At 39.7% G+C, this 22,426-nt stretch overlaps 1 protein-coding gene across 1 annotated transcript in view; it reads left to right on the top strand.

The window, feature by feature from the left end:
* Nucleotides 1–5,261: 5,261 nt before the first annotated feature.
* Nucleotides 5,262–22,426, top strand: part of LOC138620191 (sphingosine kinase 1-like) — a 35,936-nt gene continuing 18,771 nt past the window's right edge. Inside the window, exon 1 of the mRNA XM_069697169.1 lies at nucleotides 5,262–5,749. Coding sequence (XP_069553270.1) covers nucleotides 5,326–5,749 — 424 coding nt within the window. The 5' untranslated portion in view covers nucleotides 5,262–5,325. The remainder of the gene's footprint in view (nucleotides 5,750–22,426) is intronic.

The following is a 22,426-nucleotide window of genomic DNA, read 5'->3' as shown; positions in this document are numbered from 1 at the left end:
AAGATCTGCAAAAACATGAAGGAAACCTACTAAAATAAAACTCTACAAAGTCAGTTCAAATTCATGCAGGTTGTCGGAATAGTTTTTCTTCTTGTGATGTCTGACTGCATTTATATTAAATGTTAGATAGTGTGGCACAAAATATAACCTTTACATAAGTATGGTGACATGGTAGCAGTGGACACCCACACATACTGTATTCTAAAACAGATAATTCACAAGTTGTAATACTAAGTATAAGGCCTGCTTTGTAAGAAGAAACACATTTTTAACAAAAATTATAAAAGTAATTATGATGAAAAAGTTTTACTCGTACATTATCGAATTACTATTACTGACGAGTTACTAAAAAAATGCAGCTAACTACTTTTTGTGTCATCCATGAAAACACATATTGTAAATATTTGTCGTGTTTCATCAAATCTGTCTGCAAAGTCACACAAACAGCACCTGTCAAATATAGAAAAACTAAGAAGTGCAATATCTTTCTGCCTCGAGTTGTAGTGTAGTGAAAGTGTAGATAGAAAGGAAAGAATAAAAGTATTTCAAAAGTACCTCAAAAGTAATAAAACCAAGTACTTTAAAACTGCTTCCAATTATTCTCCACCACTGCAGGGGCGTGTGTGTGTGTGTGTGTGTGTGTGTGTGTGTGTGTGTGTGTGTGTGTGTGTGTGTGTGTGTGTGTGTGTGTGTGTGTGTGTGTGTGTGTGTGTGTGTGTGTGTGTGTGTGTGTGTGTGTGTGTATCCTATTGCATTTTGAATAGCCTACTATACTAGAGTAGCCTATATTAGGTCATTTAAAATGCATTTGCTCTGAAGAACGGCTGCTATTCTTATTTCTGCTGCACTAACAAACCTCTTAGCCCATTTATTCTCTCCAGTTGCCCACAACACAGTTATCATCTTTCTCATCTGAGGGAATTAATTTTTTGGACTCAAGTCATTTGAAGGATAATTAGGTCATGACTGTAAATCGCCCCCTTGCAAATTAAAGATCCACAAATCTTGCTGTTTTCTCTTCGTGCGCGTGTTCACAGATTTCCAATGACACTATTGAGGACATCAAGTCAATGAAATGTGCATTTTTAATTACATTTTTTCATTCATCAATACTACAGTTTGGTTCCAGTTAACACTTTTTGAAGGGCATTTGAATTCAGCAGGTACCAGGCTTGAGGCATTTATTTTTGAAGTAGCCTATATTATGATGCTTACATGAAGCAATATCTTCAAAAAGGCCTGATAAAATCGCTTAAATTTTGGCACAAACATTTAAGTGAACTCACGAACAGACTGATTACATTTTGGTAGACAGAAGTCAAAGGTCAAGGCTGCTGTGACCTCATGTGCATCGAACGTGATAGTTCAAAAACTAATTTCGTCACATTTAGCACAAACATTCATTTGGCCTCAAGGGAGAATTGAGTAGACGTTGGAGGTGAAGAAGCAAAGGTCAGTGGGACCTTACAAAACAAGTTTATAGCAATAATTCAAGAATTCCAGCTCAAAGGTCAACTTCACTGTGATATCATAATGTTCTACAAAACCTTATTTCTGGCCCATTATTCAGTGTCATAACTCAAGAATAGCAATTGTGACCATATTTTCCCAATACTCTGGTGTTTGTAAAGATCTTAGAATTTGTAGCTTCTTTTCAGTAACATCAATATTTGAAGTATTGTCTACTGTTAGTCAGCTTTGTTGGCCAAACATGTGAACACAGAGGATTCCTTTCAAGTCTTCACTACATATATTATATGAGTCTGGAAATATATGAATTTAAACTGCAACTTCACTGTTTAGTGGAGGCACACAACAGGGTTATTCTAGTTTTTTTCTGTACCCATACATTTGAAGTTTAAACACAGAATATTTGCAGGTGGCAATAAAAAGAAAATGTTTATTCAAACCAGAAAATAATGAACCAAACTATGTCACACTGGTGAAAGTAATAATTTTGTGTCATATAAGATAGAAAACTATCCATTTTCATAGAAATATTTATTTTATAGTGTGAGAATATAACAAGTGTAAAACTAGTTTTGATTTTGGGTTGTTAATCTTTTCTTCTTAGAGGAAAATGTTTAAGAACTGTTGAAAAAACAGTTATGGTAACAGTATCACTTCTGTACATTTTGTACAGAACATTACATGTTTTAACAAAGTATAACAAAACGATCTCAGTATATGGTAATAGTATTACTTCTGTACATTTTGTACAGAACATTACATGTTTTAACAAAGTATAACAAAACGATCTCAGTGTAAATAGTATCTTAATCGATGACACTATTGCACAAAGCAAAGGTCAGCTGACAAGCTCATCTATAACAATTCTTTTTCACAAAATATATTTTGACAAGTCACAGTAAATCAAAGGTGTAAATAATTAAACATGAATGACGAATGAAGCCCATTGAGCTGCTTCGGTTTCATGGACCATGGCAATGTATCCATCCTGAAACCTCCCCAAGTTAAACCTGAAGTTACCAAATCCCAAATACAGGCCGCTGGTATCATCCACACAGTTTCACTGTGATGATTAAATGGTATACTTGAATGTAAAAGAGTCTGTGTCCATGTTATTTGTAACACCTGTTTTTATCTCATGAAAAGTGAAGATGTGTGCTGTGAAAAAGACCTTTATCCCAGCTGTTTTCATTAACTTTTTAGATTTTCCATCATTCTTTTCAGTAAGCACTTAAATCAGCTATAATCAACATTTTAGAATTGCAAAAAAATCAAATGAAACATGAAAACAATGTAAAACATGAATCTGCAGCTCCTCTCTCAGCTTTGCCGGGTGTCATTGTGAGTTCCAGCTCTTTGTTTAGCTGTACGACCTCCAACTTCTCTGTTATAGTTCCCTCTCGCTGCTCTCAGACCATTTTCACGGCAGATATTTTAAATAGTCACCATTAGTAACGCACATATGTGTTAATGATGTCCCAATTCCATTAAGTGTCCCAGTAAACCATGACATGGTTTACATCAAACTTAGCCGCATCGCCCTGGCTATACTATATACTATATACTATATACTATATGTGACATTTCTTTGAATATTTTGGAGTATGACCTTTTTCTGAACATGCCTCAAGTGGGGATCGAACCCAGTTACTTCTCACTGAGACAACTGCAAAAAAAAAAAAAGAAAAAAAAAGTCACACCATAGCATTAAAATGTATTAATGAGATTTTGGGGAATAAAGTTTGTGGTAGTTCAGCCAGAAATCCAAGAAGATTTAGACACACCCTTTATTTTTTAAATTTATATATTAGGCTTTCTATTTTTGTATTAGGGTTTTGTTTTATATTGTTGTTAACCTTTGGTTTGACTGGATTTGCAATGCAAACCCGCAACCCGAAACGTGTGGCTTACCCTTAGAGGGATTCGCCTTGAGTGAACTGTGTGGATTACCTTGAGCGGGTCTCGAACCCGCATCCTCATGAGGTCGTTTCCAGCTCTGAACGAGTCGCGGCAGGAGAAAGAGTTTCACGGAGTTCACTCAGAGCTTCCAGCGACTCACAGACAGTCTGGTTAACTCAACAGGTAAAATATTCTACTTCACCAAGGTTGATATTAATGGTTCAGATTCTGCTCTTGGTCTGTTGATGGTGATTCAACTTTTAGTGAAGTTGAAACGTTTGGAGAAATTGAAAAAGCTAGCGAGCTATTTGGCCATGCCCACTCGCGACTCTACTAAAATACGAAATGTTTCGCCGGGAGCGACGCGTGAACCAACTTTCACGAGTTTTTGAATATGATAAAGTCTCCAAAAATGCAGTTGTTTACGGAGAATAATAATAACGCAGAATAATAATTCCCTAAAGAACAATAGGGCTTTTGCACCATCGGTGCTCGGGCCCTAAATACAAACATGTCATTAATTGTAGGTTGTCAATGTAAATTACAGACTAAATCACAATATTGTTTTATTTTACACTGTGGGCTTTCACTCTGAGTACCACTAGGGTGCAGCAAACTGCATCTCTTCGCCGGGTTGAACAACTGAGCAGCAAAGTTGTGTGAACTGCAGCCGTAGATGTCAAGCCAGCAAGAGACACCCAGAAACACAACGACATGTTAGGCAGTTATGACCTCACAAATAAAAGCGGGAGCAGGCCTATGGGCATTCACAGTGGATGATGACAGTGATTGTGGAGTACATCCATGAATGAAAAAATTAAAAAAAGATGTTACATGAAACTGATTAAAGAGCTTATTGTAGAGAATAGGCTACAGCCTGCAGGTCCATTACAACTCACAGTTGCTTGGTATTTATCACATAAATAGATAGCCTACACTTATAACTATAATCATTAATAGCAAAACTGATAATTGAATTGATCTTGAAATAAAGACACAAAATTTGCATCTGTAAAAAAATTTTTTTTTTAGAATTCTAAATAAGGTAATCACTGAAATTCAAACAATGTACCATCTAATACTCTCAATCAATTAAAAATATCCCCAAAAACATCTTAAACCTTCTCTGCTGTCAATGCTCAATAGTTTTGAAGGCCCACTGATAGTGTCCAAGACTGGCTTGCCAATTAGGAGGAGGGTGCAACATCTTCAGGGCCCCCAATAAGGTAAAAGCAAAAGGCTTACTGTAAATCAAATGGTTTGTGCAAAATTAATTAAGATGTTTTAGGGAACAAGCACCAGAATATCAAATGAGATAACAATGCATAGGTTCCATAGGAAGTGGGAGGAATTGGTTGGTTAAAATGGGCCCAGATGATAATTTTTTTTCCCCAGCACCTACAGCCGATACTGAACACTGGGTCATTACAGTTTATTTTCTCACAAAATTTAGGTGAATTTAATTAGGGAAGAACATGTTTAAATTCGGTAAAGTAAGACAGCAAAAGGTGTAGTTAGTAAAAAACATCCCTCTTAAATAACCTAATCTGTATTTTAAATATTTAAATTAATCAGTTATATCCTCAGTGTATGTTCTTTAAGCTTTATTTGACACGTTATAAATTAGCATATGTTTCATAAACATATGCTTTTAACTCCCCAAAGGTTACAAACTAACCATCCTAATTCTTTCATAAATAAAGAAGACCTCCTCTGAGGTCACTACTGCACCTCCAATGAACTAAGCGCAGTTCAAGCGGCTCTTATTTTGAAATGTCCCCGGATGTGGAATGTTTGATTCTGTTACCCTTGACAGAGGTCCGAGGACCAGGCTGTCAGTCGCAGTCCGCGGTCCCTCCACTTTGCTCGCACCATCCAGGCGGCTTGCAATGTGAGAGTGTGGCCGCTGTTGTATCCCCCGCGCCCCGGTCCCTCCAGTCCGGTGTTCGGCCCAGGATGGATCCGAGGAGAGGTGAATCGGACCGGAACACCTGCATCAACCCGGTCACGCTGTACGGGGAATTCACGTTGACCAGTAACAGAAAAGTCCGGTGCTCCGTAAACCTGACCGAGAGGGACCTCGTTGTCCAAAGGCTCACGTCGGCACCTGTCCGGCGGAACAAGGTGGTGCTCAGTCTGAGGGACTGCGTCGGCTGCCGGGCTTATCGGGAGGACGCCAACACGGACCCGGCAGCGTACTTAGCAGCCTACTTCTACCCGCTCAAACGGCGCTGGATGAGTTCCGGCGTCTCGCGGCAGAGACTGGAGCAGTGCTTCCGACTCGCCGCGCTCCAGGACCCGCGCGCCAACCTGGAGGAGGCAGAGAAGTGGGCTCGCGCTGTCCAAGAACGCTCTGCCCGGCAACAGCACCTTGGACACGGTGAGTGTTCGTTAGCAACGGGAGGGGAAAGTTGACAATGGCTCCTGTGTCTCAAGTAGGCAGGTAAGAGAGCAACAGGACCCTTCACCGAGTGACATTTAATTCTACGTGATGAACGAACGGTGTGTATTTAGGAGAATAAGGGTCTCACCGGATGACCGTACATATCTGAGTCGGTTTATGAAGCGACAATGTGAAAAAGAAACGTTAGTTCAGACTCTTTTCGGAGGGAAATGAGATGTAGTTCCTGGTTAAACACCAGTTTCTCCCTCTGTCTGTATAATGTATCAAGTAGTAGCTTTGTTTGTGTTAACTTTTAAATTGATTTTAAAAAAAAAAATATCACCATATAAAGACTATACTCACATTAAATGTTCGACAACCTCGGGCTCCTCTAGACACCTCAACATTAGGTAGAGATGTTGTCTTAAAGCCTCCAGTAAAATACTGTGTAATAGCTTTTATTGGTGCCCAGTGTATAAACAAACACATTATTGATCAGGCTGTCCTGATGATTATTTACCCCATAAAAAAAACATATGTTCAGAAAATTTGCTCAAAGGTTAACAGTTTACTTTGATACTTGACAAAAGAATCACAAAAGAAAATCTGAATTTAAGAAGGATTGTCATTGTCCTCAGAAGATGACTGGTTATCATACAAGTTAATTAACTTGTTTCACTTGTGCTGTTTCATTTGTCACTTTGGAACAATAACCTGTAGATCCTGTTTTTCCCTGATGAGTAAATATCTGACTCACCAATATCTCTAATAGTAGAAGTGATTAATTATACTGTTGATTATTTTCTTGATTAATCGTTTGATCTTTAAAATGTCAGAAAATGGGGAAAAATGTCAGGAAGTGTTTGACAAAGTTTGCGGTGCCACCTTATATATACAGAAAGTATTCAGACCCCTTTAAATTTTTCACTCTTTGTTTCATTGCAGCCATTTGCTAAAATCAAAAAAGTTATTTTATTTCTCATTAATGTACACTCAGCACCCCATCTTGACAGAAAAAAACTGAAATGTAGAAATTTGTACAAATTTATTAAAAAAGAAAAACTGAAATATCACATGGTCATAAGTATTCAGACCCTTTGCTCAGTATTGAGTAGAAGCACCCTTTTGAGCTCGTACAGCCATGAGTCTTCTTGGGAATGATGCAACAAGCTTTTCACACCTGGATTTGGGGATCCTCTGCCATTCTTCCTTGCAGATCCTCTCCAGTTCCGTCAGGTTGGATGGTGAACGTTGGTGGACAGCCATTTTCAGGTCTCTCCAGAGATGCTCAATTGGGTTTAGGTCAGGGCTCTGGCTGGGCCAGTCAAGAATGGTCACAGAGTTGTTCCGAAGCCACTCCTTTGTTATTTTAGCTGTGTGCTTAGGGTCATTGTCTTGTTGGAAGGTGAACCTTCGGCCCAGTCTGAGGTCCAGAGCACTCTGGAAGAGGTTTTCTTCCAGGATATCTCTGTACTTGGCCGCATTCATCTTTCCTTCAATTGCAACCAGTCGTCCTGTCCCTGCAGCTGAAAAACACTCCCATAGCATGATGCTGCCACCACCATGTTTCACTGTTGGGATTGTATTGGGCAGGTGATGAGCAGTGCCTGGTTTTCTCCACACATACCGCTTAGAATTAACGCCAAAAAGTTCAATCTTGGTCTCATCAGACCAGAGAATCTTATTTCTCATAGTCTGGGAGTCCTTCATGTGCTTTTTGGCAAACTCTATGCGGGCTTTCATATGTCTTGCACTGAGGAGAGGCTTCCGTCAGGCCACTCTGCCATAAAGCCCCGACTGGTGGAGGGCTGCAGTGATAGTTGACTTTGTGGAACTTTCTCCCATCTCCCTACTGCATCTCTGGAGCTCAGCCACAGTGATCTTTGGGTTCTTCTTTACCTCTCTCACCAAGGCTCTTCTCCCACGATTGCTCAGTTTGGCTGGACGGCCAGGTCTAGGAAGGGTTCTGGTCGTCCCAAACTTCTTCCATTTAAGGATTATGGAGGCCACTGTGCTCTTAGGAACCTTGAGTGCTGCAGAAATTGTTTTGTAACCTTGGCCAGATCTGTGCCTTGCCACAATTCTGTCTCTGAGCTCCTTGGACAGTTCCTTCGACCTCATGATTCTCATTTGCTCTGACATGCACTGTGAGCTGTAAGGTCTTATATAGACAGGTGTGTGCCTTTCCTAATCAAGTCCAATCAGTTTAATTAAACACAGCTGGACTCCAATGAAGGAGTAGAACCATCTCAAGGAGGATCAGAAGAAATGGACAGCATGTGAGTTAAATATGAGTGTCACAGCAAAGGGTCTGAATACTTATGACCATGTGATATTTCAGTTTTTCTTTTTTAATAAATTTCTACATTTCTGGTTTTTTCTGTCAAGATGGGGTGCTGAGTGTACATTAATGAGAAATAAAATGAACTTTTTTGATTTTAGCAAATGGCTGCAATGAAACAAAGAGTGAAAAATTTAAAGGGGTCTGAATACTTTCCGTACCCACTGTATATATTGTACTGTCCCGACAAACTATCAACAACCAAAATAATTTTGTAATATTATCATGGAGGACTAAAAGACCTAAAAAATATTCACATTTAAGAAGCTAAAATAAGAGAATTTTCATAGTTTAAAAGAAAAAAAAATCTTAAAATGATTCATCTGATCTAAACTTTTGTCTTTTCAAACTGTTGAAACTTTTAGAATTTAAGGAAAATGTCAATTACAATGTCATTCAGAATATTTAATAATTTCAACTATTAAGGGTGGCATGATTGCCTTTCTATGTGTATTCTTGTCTCAGTTAATTTTGCCTTGCAGCTATTAATTAGCGGACAGTATCTTTTTCCTGTTGTATTGCACAGAACTGGTTTCTTGGCACTTTATCAGTGCTGTCTTTGTTCCCTTCAACATACTCCTTAAATGAATAAAACAGCAGGACATGTTTTAAGCAGAGTCACATTTCGGTAACTCTAGAATTCAACCTTTTTATTATAAAAGAAACCTGAAAAACACAAGGCACGTTTCCTGCTATTGAGTCCATATCATGTCAGGAGTTTTGTGTCTTTCATGTCAGCTCTGCTTTGTCATGAACTTTCGTCCTACATTTAGATTTTAGATTTTAGACTTTATTAATCCCACAGTGGATGAAATTTGGTCATGAATAAAACAATAGCACTGGTGTGGTATGAAGAGTCACATATCAGTATATCCTCTCTGAAAACAAACCTATTGAACATAAAGGACACCTGAGAAACACGAGGCGTTATTAGTGCCTCGAGTTCACGTAACACCAAGAGATAAAATGACTCCAGGAGGAGGTGTCCTATAATTGAAGACTTCTGAAGTTATCTCATTATTTGTCCTCCTCACCGAACTGTACCGCTTCATGAGAAAAACTTCTCACTCAAACTTTTCCTCCACACAGCCATTGCTGGCACACTGTGACCCAGTTAGCATTTTCCCATTTGCACAAATTTATTTTTAACGAGACAAAATATGTTGAAATTCAGCGCTGCTTGTCATTGTCAGAGGAGGGAAGAGCAGACTTTTAGTAACTCATGACGGTGTTATTTTCTTTGAAACATATTGTGATTCGACTTGCCTGGAGCACAACCCGAGACAGCGACGGGACAAGTTTGCTACCTTGGGACAGAGACCCAAACACAAATGTCTGCATCACTTTACCTGCTCAACCCTACCGCTCCCAATTAAAGTTTATCCAGACTAATGCTTTTAAAACTGCTGCGGTATTTGTAGATGTTTTTGCACACCTGATTAAAGATTCCGGCTCGTAAGAACTTAACCGGAAACTAGAACTAGTTCACCTGACCGTTCGCTAACCCACGCCTCATGAGTTACTCTTCTGTTGCTATACCTTTTCAATATTTTTGTTCTGGTATGGCACGTTTATAAAAGATGTACCTCTCCGCATGTATCGTCATTTTTAAAACAGTGGCTCCTTTAATTGATTACAGAAGTAAACAAAAGCAGTCTTGTCACGTCTAATCAAAAACCCAATACTTCATCAGCTCGTAAAGTTTTTTAACTGTTGCTGGTTAGCTGATTAAAGTTGGCTTCTTGAGTTGACTAAAAACTCCGGCAGATTTATTACTTTTTTTTTTCCGGCTGTTTCTTTCATTCAAGCAAGAGAAAGGGCTTTTTAGATGGAGATAAATGTGAAGCTGAGAACTTAAATTTGACATGCTGGCGTGTGTTGCCGCCGTGTAAACACAATAAAAGGCAGAGCTGCTATTTTCACCCTAAATTCTAATAACACACGCAGCGCATCGCTCCTGAATTTGTGCTTTTCTAAAGTAACACGTGATCATGTGGTCAGTTCTCTCAGGACTTCGAAGGTTCCAAGCTAGTTAGCTACTGTGACTCACTGGATGAAGATTGTTGGGATATAAACCTGCCATTGGCCTAATATTTACTCAGCATCCCCTTTCTCTTTCTAAGTGTTACTTGTTTCAAAATCCCCTCCAAGACGAAACAACGACAACCTCTGAGCAGCAGCCGACACTCTAAAATAGCAAAGTTTTGATGGAGAGTAGCTCTTACAGCGGGGCAGGTCTGCTTGGTTCTTTTCCTTCTTTGCCGTGATTTAGCACTTTATTTTTGCCATGGCTCACCTACCCATCACCAAATACTCCTCCTGACCCTATTTTGCAGGGGAACTGTTGCTGCATCTTGGGCTTAATGCCGTCTTTAATGATTGTGATTGGTGACCTCTCCAGCAGGGGTGGAAAAAGTTGGGGCTCTGCGAGACTACTTTCTAATCCATTTGTACTTTTTTTTTCTCTTGTGGCTTTGGTGCACATATAGAAATCTGCTCTTACTAGAAGTCCATTCACACCATCTCGGATGTAGAGAAATCCTAAACTAAACCAGCCGATGTGCCTAGTGATGGTTGCCAAGCTCGGATTGGACAATTGCTGTTTGGAGAAATGGTCAGTTCAGTGAAATGGTTATTTGATGAACACAAACTGAATCTAAAGAAAATGAACGTGTAACATTTTTGCAAATTGTTTTATGACTTGGTTATTTTTGAGGCAAAATTTCCAAACATTTGCTGATTTACTGCTTCTCAAATGTGAAGATTTGCTTTTTTTTTTTTTCTTCTTTTTTTATAAATTATATTAAACTGATTTTTGGGGGGGTTTTGATTGTTGGTTGGCCAAAATAAGAACAATAAAATGTCAGCTTGGAATTTGGGAACTTTTGAAGTTGAATGATGTTCCTTATTATTTCATTAATTGTGAAATATGATATATATTGTGAAATATAATGACAATAGTCAGTAGTTGCAGCTCCCCTAAAAACATGTGTGGGCCCTACCAAGTAGAATGGGCATTTCCAAAGTTATTGATTGAGGTTATTTCTTTATTGTGACTGTGGGAACAGTATGGCGCATACAAGGTGAAACATAAGCAGGAATGCTGAGTAAAAATATGGGCTGCATATATTTCTACTCCTGGTTACCTGCCCATATGTCAAATTTCTGAGCATTTCCATGGTTAGTGGGATTCATTTCAAAGCTCATTCAGGCTGCAGGGGTCCTCGGTATCTCTGGAATGTGGCGATATGATTTCAGTCTAAAAAGCGGTCTACGGTTAGTTACTCATTATGCCAGAGGCCTTGTGAACCATACTAAATCATGTTTGGGAGCTATGCACCCAAACTATTAGACTAAATGAGGTCAGTGTCATCTGTCTGACCTCTCCATCAATGTCTTGACGTCTCGTCTACTCACAGAATTATTCAGAAAACATCTATTTTCTCCACATCCATTTTCCTCTGACAGGTCGAGGCATGCTGATGATGTAATGTAACTCCACATCGGGGTTTAAACTGTTTTGGTGTAATATGCCACAAATATTCTTTTTATAGTGTTGTATCAAAAACTTTGTTATCCAAGACACACCAACTCTATCTCATTGATCTTTGCATCAGTATTTGATCTGCTTGGATATATTTTATAACAGATGATAGGTATCTTTAAAAACACCAAGTTGCCCAGCGTTGCCTCTTTGCTCTACCAGTTGACACTCACTCAAATATACTGTTCAGGGCATCAATACTAGTTTGCATGATAATGATCATTCATCCAAACACCTGTTAAAGTCATGACCCAACAAGCTGCCAGTTGTCCCCTGTGGTGTTGTTATTTTACATTGATTCAGACTTAGATTTTTCAGGCTCAGAGAATTGAACACAAGCTGATAAGATCATTGCAAAGCAAAGGGAACATTTTACAGTACTGCTGTTGCAATTTCTCTCTCAAACATATTCTCATTTGAATGCCAAATAAGCAGTTTTCACTGACAGTGATGTGAAAAAGGTTAGTTTGCTTTGTTTGAGTTTCTAAAATGACTTTGTTCTACTTGATTACAGGTTAGTTATTTCTCCCAGGGAAAGCATGGCCAGAATATACTCGGTCAGCTGGTGGTTGGCTCTGTGGTGTGTCCAAGTGAAACTTTTAAAAAGATGAGGTGACACACGTGTCAGTCACTACTACTTCTAGGTCATTTCGCTCAGGCCGTTGACTCAAGTTCCCCTTAAATTCATCCCTACTTTCAATTCAACACTTGACAACCCAGCAGCTGCATTTTCAAGTTTTTCCTTCATGGTATTGATCCTAGCTTGTCAATAGAAAGATTAAATCCATCTGTCGACAGCATTGTCATTATCGTAAGTCAGGCGATGACAGCAGGCAGTGCAGATGCTAGTATTGATCACAGCAGTCACAGTTGTTATCATTTAGCTTGAGGACTTGGCCGCTGCTATCCAATGACAGACAATTTCAGCACATTAACAGTACATGGTAATCAATTTGTCAGGGTTAGAATATATCTGAACACAAAACACCTACCAGATACATCATCACTGGTATTGTATACCTTTTTCATTATCTAAAGTGACAGAATGATGTGAAGCAGTGTGTCCTCACCCAGCTGACAAAATGTAAGTGGCCGGTTATGTGGTAGCAGAGACCGAGCTCGTCCTCACACACTCTGTCTTCCATGACATTGCTGGCTCCATGTGGACTGGCTCTGGCAAACCTTGCTTCATCTCTCAGAGGCACCTCCAGGATGCACAGTGAGCTGGCAGCATACACTCGGCCTAATTTTTTCCATCATATGCGTAGCCATGGTTGTAAACAGGTACACCATATATTATTGGACTGCTTATGTGTTGCCAGATCAGTTGAAAGTTTTGATCAAATTCAGTTTGAAGGAAAAAAAAAAGAAAAAAGATTCAGCTCCAGGAGGACTGTAAAACATTCTGTCCTGCATCCTTTAGTTCATGAAGCTTTGGAACAATTTTGGTAAAGGAAAAAACATTCACAGTTTTCCGTCTTGTCCGACATACAGCACCCATTTGTCAAATGTACGTCAGGTGTAGGCACAGGGGGAACTGTATTTTTCTCCCTTTTTTTTTCAATTAATTTGCAGCCCCGGTACCATAGAAGAGTTTTCTCAGTAGCAGTAGTGTAGTCAGTGGATATCAGTGCCGTGTTAGCCTTTGGCTGAGCTACATCGCTGAGCTACATCACTGAGCTACATCACAGCAGAGTGGCATCAGTTTTTTTCCTCGAGTCACTGTAGATGTCACTTCTACTTCCACACTGTTTGGCTGACTTTGCTTTGTGTTTGTCAGACGTTTCATCATCTCTGCACTAGACTCTATGAACATAGTTTCCTCATCCTCCTGTACATGGCAGAGATTTTGCTTTATACTTCTGCTACGGCCGTCACCTCTCTTTTCAATTTTTATTCCGTGAGACCTTCATCATCATCAGTGACTGTATGTGTAGAACTATTGTTCCCTTTAACTGAAACCAGCATGTGTTGCGTGGAGGTGGTGTAGTCGTGACTCACTTAGTTTAATATTTGTTATGAGTAGCTTTTGAATCATCACAGGGATCAGGATTTGTGCTAATGCAATATTACTGAATGTGGCTGATAGTGAAAGTGAGAAACCATGGAAACAGCATTGATGGAAAGTCAGATGAGAAGCACCTTATTTTGACAATCTCAGGGGAGCTGGCGTTGCTTCTTTTAGCAGCAGAATCCAGGCCTCTCTCAGCCAGTCAATGATAATACTAATACATTACCTCTGGCCGCGGCACAGTTGAAGCCAGGAAAATGGTCGGTATGCACTATTATACATCTCAGAAGGGCCAGGAGAAATAATGGGTTTGTGTTATATTGTGTGAACAAGTGATTATTTTTAATGTGAAAAGGAAGCCTGCCAAATGGTCAATTTTATTTGACTAAAAAACAATCAAACTAAAGTCACAATTTTGACTCAGTCAACATCAGAATCATTTAGTTAATTTGTGAGATGGATGTTACTTGGGCTAGCTGCCGAGCTTTGATACTTTTATGTCACTGACAGAATTGCTTTGATATCGTCAACATTTGGAAAATGCCTCGTCATTCAGTGCAAAATTGCAATACTAAGGTTTCTTCCACACCACTACATTTACATTTTAACACACATAACGTTTGCTTTTTTTTATGCAGGAGTAAATCTCATCAGTGTCAGTGAGCCACAGCATTTACAATCAGTAGGCTCTACTCGGCCCACATCGATAAAACCACTCAATTGCAGCTTATTTTGTATGTATTCTATCATATTCTATTTTGTAGCATGTTTAAATATTCGTATACAGTATAATAATACAAAAAAGAAACAGTCCAGCAAATATGCCCAAACTTTTGATTGGAACGTTTCAACGCGCAGTTGTTTTTGTCAGCTGAGCGGCGTTCATGTAAACCATGTTAGTAATGAAGTTCTGTCTGATTACTCCATTTTATATGGGCACTGGTGCACATGTGAACATGCCCTCTATTACACGTGTTCACATGCAGTACAGCTTAAGAGCCGAAGTCTGTCATGCTGGACGTCTGTGTGTGATAAGCGTGACCTGTCTGGTGAGTGCACACCAATAATAAGGCGCTGGTCATGACAACATTTAGTATTTGAAAAGAGGAGCTTAGTGATAAACCGTCATGTCAAGGGTCACACCCTTCTGATGAATCCGTCTTGAACACCCAACAATGACACTTCCTGATTATTTCGAGTGACGCCACATATTTGAATAATAATAGGTAGTCGCCGGTTGTAGTTAGTCCCTCAGGACTCCTCCTCGTCGGACATATAGAGCTTGATGTCCTGTCGAGAGCTCTGATTCAGCCTCTCTAGAGGTCTCTGTTGCTCTTGATTCCTGTTGTTCTGGGTTTTGTACCCTCATGGTTGAAATGCACTTATTGTAAGTCGCTTTGGATAAAAGCGTCAGCTAAATGAAATGTAATGTAATGTCTGGGGGCTCACAGCAGCTTTATGTCTGCAACAGAAATGCCGTCCTTCACTGTCTCAGCACGAGCAAATCCAAACAATGGAGTAATGGCAAGTTACACTCCAAGGTTAGAGAACTCTATCAGACCTTGTTCGGCTTCTACATCTTCAACAAGAGGATGACTAACTGTACGTTACATAGGTAGGTATGTATTTACTTTATTAATCCCCGAGGGGAAATTTTTTTTCCCCTCAGCAGGCATCGAGAGCAATCTGTGATCACCCAATTTTTTATTTTCAGAAAAGACCTCTCAAGTTATTCTATTATAACCCGATAACAATAACAACAACAACAACAACCACTAATTGATGACTTGGCCTACAGAGCAGCTGGTTCACCTTAGAGTACGTCAGCCTCTGCCTGGTAAAGGAACATGTGGTTGGGCTTTTTTATGGTGGGAAATGCATTTTTTTCTACATACTGACACACACAAAGAAAAGCTTTTAGCTGTTTTTTTTTTTTTGTTTTTTTGCAGTAAGGTTTTGCTCTCTTTGCTTGTATTTTTATCTAAAACAAATAGTTGCAGGAGACACTCGGACAAAGTGACAGCAAGGATGACGTTAATAAATAATTTAAGCTCCATTTTCCCATAAAAGAAAAACTTGAGCTGAACATTGAATTGGTGTCACCGGCTTAAGTTTTTCACTTGAGCATTTGTTTTCCTGCAGCAACCTAATCTGACCTCAGAGGCCTAAAATACCCATATGGACCGCATATCGTTCCACAGAGAGACAGACGGTGGTTACATCCTTTCTGTGTTTTCCCGACCTTCCTCTCCGTTTCGCAACACATGCATCACTGTATAACCAAGCTGAGGATACTGTATGGGCAACAGACAGTACAGGATGATTTCAATTTAAACCTCAATGCCGTAAACTCTCGGCCTTCCTTAATTTAGATCTACAGAAGGCCAGCCACAGCCACCTCCTCCTCCTCCGCCCTCCACACCCTTTGTGGTTCTGGCTCAGCAAAAATCTGCTCGTGTGCTTGAGCAGCTCTCACTCTTTGATTTACAGACAGCATTAAGAGTTATCACCTCACTGCACCTAAAATTCTGCGGCAGTTAGACTCAGTGAGATAAAATGAGGTTTCTTAAAATGGTGCAGCCAGTGATTCAGCTGCAAATTTTTTTGTTTGTTTGTCAGTTTTGTGATGCCTGGAAAGTTTCAAATTAAAATGTCAAAACCCAAACAGCAAAACTGACTTTTTAGTTAATGAGAGAATTAAAAAATTGTTAAAATAATGCAACATTTTTTATTTATTTTGCAGACCTTCATATCATGAAGTATAGTTTGGTGTAGGATGACAAAGGAAGTAATAAATGTGCTTTTAAAGACAAATTGATTTGATGGACTGACAAAAATCTGCCACTTGATTGTCGCAGACTTTGTAGTTTTTACCCAATGGTCGTTTATTTTTTTTTACTACATCCCAATATAGTACAATATGTAGAGTTGTGGAAGATGTGAGGTTGATACCACTTGTGCATGCAGTAATTTGAACAGAGATATGTCAAATCACACCAGCAATACAAAAATAAAAATGCATCATGACATAATGTAATAATTGGCACATGGTCAGGTCCACACACATGTAAAGCTCTGTTCTCTATGTCTGGACTGAGAAGAACCAAAGAAAGCATGTGACATCTGAACATGCGATCATCCTAAACCTCTAATCATGATGGATGCACCCCACACGTTGTGCTGCTTCTCTAAATTGCTATCGTGAGGTTACATTCGGTATGTAGTTAAGTGCAGTGTGCTCGTGGTGTTCGGTTGAGCTGCTATAAAATGACAGTCTTATATCTACAGAAAGGGACGTTTTCACGAATTCAGCACATCTGGCTGGACTGAGAAGCTGTAACTCAAAGGCAACATGTAAAATCTAGGGATTTTCCCACTTTTTTTTTTGTTGCACTTTAGTCACTGATGTGGCTCAGATTTTTTTTTCTGTTTTTTTTGGTGATTATGGTGTACGTTTCTTTGAATATTGATAATATACAAAGATTATTACCTCAACACACATCAGACTTGATGAGATAAAGAGAATAGCAGACTTTTGTCCTTAAGTGGCCTAAGAAAAAGATAGCATTGAGTAGTTTGTGATTGGACATATCTGTCATATTCCACAGGGCTGGGACCCTAAGTACCAGGTCAAATACATGTTAATCCATTAATCCCTTAAATGTGGAAACTGGATTTCCTCCTAATGGCTGTTTGTCAAAGCTTAGAGCTCACATCACTGAGCAGCAGCAGAAAGACACAAACCTGTTGGTGGGAATTAAGTGGGGTTCTCGTTCCCCCTGATAGAAGAATAAAAGATATGCCTTTAACATCCATTACAAGAGTTACAACTGTTATTTAATTCAGTTTGATTAAGAATGTAAAATCACCAGCCCAGAACACTTCACAGTTACAGAAGAGCTTACAGAGCTTAAGAGTTTGTGAACCCTTTAGAGGTTTATACATTTCTGCATTAATGACGTAAAACATCATCAGAGTTTCACACAAGTCCTAAAAGTAGATAAAGAGAACTCAATTGGATAAATCTGATCTACTGTAACCAAACCACCTCCACACTGGTGAAGCTGCTCCTCTGTGCTGTCAGCCACGCGTGCTATTGCTGTGTGGAAGTTAGACAGAGTAACAGTATGACATTATTACGTCAACAAGTTGGAATATTGCTGTGATCATGATATAAATTGTATTCATCGTATTGAAAATTATCCACAGTATCACTGTGAATGATACAATACGGCGCACCCCATCTCCAACCCAGAATTATAACGTGTTTCTGACTTGGCTGCTTATAATTATGGTCTGAACAATACACTAATAAAATATAGTAATCTTTTCCTACATATGAAATGCACAGATGTGTCCTGATGTCTCTTCTCTCTCTTTAAATCCCCAATGATTAAAAATTTTGACAGAGTGTGACTGGTCTCATGTGAGTTGCAAATTTCTGCCGGCTAGGCTCAGCTCAGCGTGATGAAAGCCTGCCACTTATGCAGTTCTTTTTATCAAGACTGCGACATCATCTCTTAATCACAATACTGTGTCATCCTTTGCTGCTGATGGGGAGCTGATTTGAAGGAGACACAAGTGCGACTGACTGACGCGCCCACAAGTCATCGCAGAGTCAGCGTGAGTTGTCGAACACTGATTACAACTCAAACAGAAAGTGACCATGTAAGGTTGGAGGATTTTATTTTGTTTTAATAATGAAGATGCAACATGTGGAATTTCCCTAAAACATATTTACATCCTAAATACAAACAAATAGAAGCACTATAATTATACAATGCGTGTCATATAATTTTAAAGGTATTGAAAAATTCAAAAACGATTTCTGTTTTATGGGGTTTGGAATAAAAAAATAGAGCAAGAGAAGAAAGAAACACCTTTTTCCTCACAGGAAAACTGGAGGAAGTGCATTTGAAGTTCACAGCAGAACCGTCATCTCTGCGTCTGGTTAATAGAAGCTGACACTGTGCTGAACGTAGAGGAGGGCTGTCACACAAAACTAAGAACGTCGTCTGTTCTCAGACTCCATACGCACCCAGACAGCTATTATAGGGAACCTTTCCGGAAAATGTGTTTTTTTTCCGGCTCTAGGGTTTTCCCTTTCATTTAGGCTGCTATTTCCTGTGGCGAATACCTCGGTAGTGATTATTCCATTAAGATCTGGGGCAGTGCTGTTGGTTTGAAGAGAGCAAATGAGACGTCTGTAATCACACATCAAGTGAACATAGTTGAGATGCAGAGCAGAGCTTTGTTGCCGTTGGTTTTCATCTTTTTCATCCTGCCTGCTCGTTGTTCCTTCTTCTAGTCGGGTCATCCACTTCTTCACTTCATCAAAGACAGTAATGGACTTTTTTCCGACTATTTTTAACTGTTGGTAATTATGCCTGTCTGACTTGTGCTGTCTGTTGGTCATAATCTTTGATGAAGTAACTAACGACACTAAATTAGTGTGCGTGTCAAACCTACATCAGATGATAATCAGGACTTCACTCATCCCCAAACACGCAAATCAAACACATCATCCGTTTTATTTTTGTGAAAATGAATATTGCATTGTAAAACAGGTTTTCTCTCCACCCCTTTGCATCCTTCGTTGGATGTATGTCATGCTTTGGCTGCGTGCCGTGACGCCGCTGCAGCAGAGTTAATGACAGAGGAAACCCGCGGCGTGGACGGAGACGGGGAGACAGATAGTGCTTGGTGGAATGTTTGGAGCAGGGGAGGGGTGGCATACAGGAAGTGGCATTGGACTGAATTTAGCCAGCGAGGACTGCCGTGTGGGTGATGGGGCACACGCACGAAGCAAGGTCAGGGCACTCAGTGCCAGCTGTCATCCCAGCTGAGTCGTGAGGGCACATCTGTGGCTTTCCCTCAGGAGTGCAGTCATTACAATTTGGAGATGACTCTGTCTAAATGATACAAGGACATGTGAAGTTTTGTTCTAGTTATAAAGCAGATCTAACCAACCTGTTCTGTGTGTCAAATTTTGAATAGACAATTATAAATGTTACGCACAATTATTTATTATCATGTCAATAAACTAAACTACTGTATTGCACTTTTTTTGGCTTTAACATACAGCATATTTAAACTTTCTTTGCTCCTAACTGAAATATCTCTGCACCTTTCAGATGGATTGACAGGATATTTGCGACACTCTTGACCCCCAGATAATGAATCAAGCTGACTGTCAGCTCTCTGATATTTCCACCAGTGGCACCGTGAGGGTGACAGTTTTGGTTCAGAATGAAATGTTGGACAGATTGCTATTACATTTCATTTAGACAGATCCTCATACTGACACCCCATTGGAATAATTGCATCTCTAGCCTTTCCATATAGTGCCAATCATCATGTTGAAATTGTAATTGTTTGAATCGTTTAATTTATGACTAACTACCTTAATGACATCCCCATCAGCCTCAGCTGTCCCTTGTGATAGTAAATGTTAGGATCTTCACTGTGAGCTCGGCAGCCTCACACAGCTGATATCAAACTTTCCAAAGTTTTTAGACTTCCAATGACCCGAAACTTAATTGATCAATTGAGTAAAGTTTTAGTTGCAATTCTCAGTATTTATTCCAGGTGACTTTGATGATTTGACACGATGAATTACATAGAAAATACAGCGAGTTGTGATTTACATCTGGCTGATGGTTGTGTCACACTTATACTGGTGCGGCAGTTAAGAGTCACACCGAACTGTTGCTGGTTTGATCCCGTCACTGGATTGAGAAGGGGAGAAAAATGTGGACGGGTGGAGTGAATGAACAGCGCTTTCCTCTTCCTCAACATCCATGGCTGACATGCCCTTAAGCAAAGCACCTCACCCCAAACTGATCCCCCTGCTCCACATCTGCGAGTGCATACTGCCTCCCGTTAACGAGCAATAATGCAGTACAATTCAACAGCACCACAAACTCCAGTTTTCAAAATTATCATAGAGGCAAACAAAACTGAACATTATAACCTGCTGCACAAGTTTTAGTTACGGCTACCTAATAAACAAACAACTAAAAGTATTTGGCGATAGCAGCTTTTCAGTTTAGGATCGTTGGAGAACAAAAAGCCGGGAGAGTTTACTGCCGGTCAGACTCAGTGACTGAGGTGAACAGAGTCGGAGCCATAACATGGCGTAGTGTGGGAACATTGCTCTCACCTGTTTCTCTGCATTCCTGCTGTATCACTGTAATTGCAACTGAAAATGAAACCTGTTGGTTTTGAACTAGTTAAAATTACTCATCACTGCAGCTTCTGCTCTTCAGTTGTTCCTGCCCATCGTTACTCATTTATCAGCCGTCATACTTGTTTGGATTTTTTTTTAAATCCTGTCAAGTGCAAAACAAAGTCAGATCAGTCACCATGAGGAATATCACTGCAGGGGTTTGCCTATCGGGCTGAGTCATGACACAGAAAACAATCTCATTAGATTGGGCCAATTCTACAACAGAGAGCTTCTTTTTTTTTTTTTTTTTTGTTACCTTTCTGTAAAATCATCCCACTACTGCACAAAGTGTCAAAGTCGCTGATGGCTTCCTGTCAAAATTCTCTCTCCTCTTATTCGACTTCTTTCCCTCCTGAACTGTTACAGAAAAACACGTTTTAAGAGAGAAGAAGAGCTCTAAATTTGTGCGAGGGTGAACTTTTTCTATAATAATGTTTTCTATAACATTTAAGATGCATTCTGCTTATCTTCCTTTTCACCTCTGACTCACAACCACCAGCTCATATCATACTTACGTGTTCATTTAGTCTTCCCTGTCTCATCTCAGATATTGAGTTATAGTCTAATATATTGGTGAAGTACAAGCCGCTCATCCTCGCAGTCCTTCATGAATCCTCCTCAGACGTTGTGGGACAGAAGGCCAGCAGCAGTTCCTCTCTTTTTTAGCCCCATGCTGTGCCTCAGAGACCATCGTCTTCAGAGTCTTTTAAAAAGATTTGGGATTTGTGTTTGTAAGATCTGTGTAACCCTCTGAAATCTGTTTGATCAACAAGATATTTAGAGCACTGATTTGCATCAACTCTGCAGTTTAGCAAAGAGTCTGCTGCTTCTGTACTCATCCATCTTTAGATGCAAGCCATGTAGTAGGATTAATTCAGTGTGTGTGTGTGTGTGTGTGTGTGTGTGTGTGTGTGTGTGTGTGTGTGTGTGTGTGTGTGTGTGTGTGTGTGTGTGTGTGTGTGTGTGTGTGTGTGTGTGTTGGATTGTGTGTAACTGGCCACTGACCTTTGTTTCTGCTTGTGTCTACAAATCTCCTGTCAGTCCTTTGCATGATGTCAGTTTATCAGAGGGTTGGAAAAAATTACACGCTGGACACGTTAACGTAAATCAAACTGCTTCTGGGTTATTGAAGCAGCAGCTGTAGATAATAATGTTGACAAAAGATCAGGCAACACTTACTTGAAAACATCACACAACACATTTACCACATCAAAAAATACACCAAATTTACAAAACACTGTCACAATCAGCTGATGCAGAACAATTGTATTAAAATGTATAAAAGGCTGCAACTATCGGCTAATAAATCAATCATAATATCGCTATTACGTGCAGAGCGTTCAAAGCAACAGTCTGTACTGAATGGTTTATGCCTCTGTGTGTGGGTTTCAATTTCAGAAGACATTGTATTATCCCCTTGGATCCAGGTCTGTACTGTCGTGGTTCCTTCTTGTTGTAGAATTAAATAAATATTTCAGCACCAACGTTTTGCACCTCTCTCCTCTTCATACGAGCTCTGCCACAGCTGGTTAGGAGCGATAAAGGTCCAA

The sequence above is a fragment of the Brachyistius frenatus genome, unplaced genomic scaffold (assembly GCF_029030835.1).
Source record: "Brachyistius frenatus isolate BFR_SWC_R1_liver_20210118 unplaced genomic scaffold, ASM2903083v1 Contig_23, whole genome shotgun sequence".
NCBI classification, from domain to species: Eukaryota; Metazoa; Chordata; class Actinopteri; family Embiotocidae; genus Brachyistius; species Brachyistius frenatus.
The sequence above is the reverse complement of the archived record's forward strand: the minus strand, read 5'-3'. Positions and strand labels throughout refer to the sequence as shown.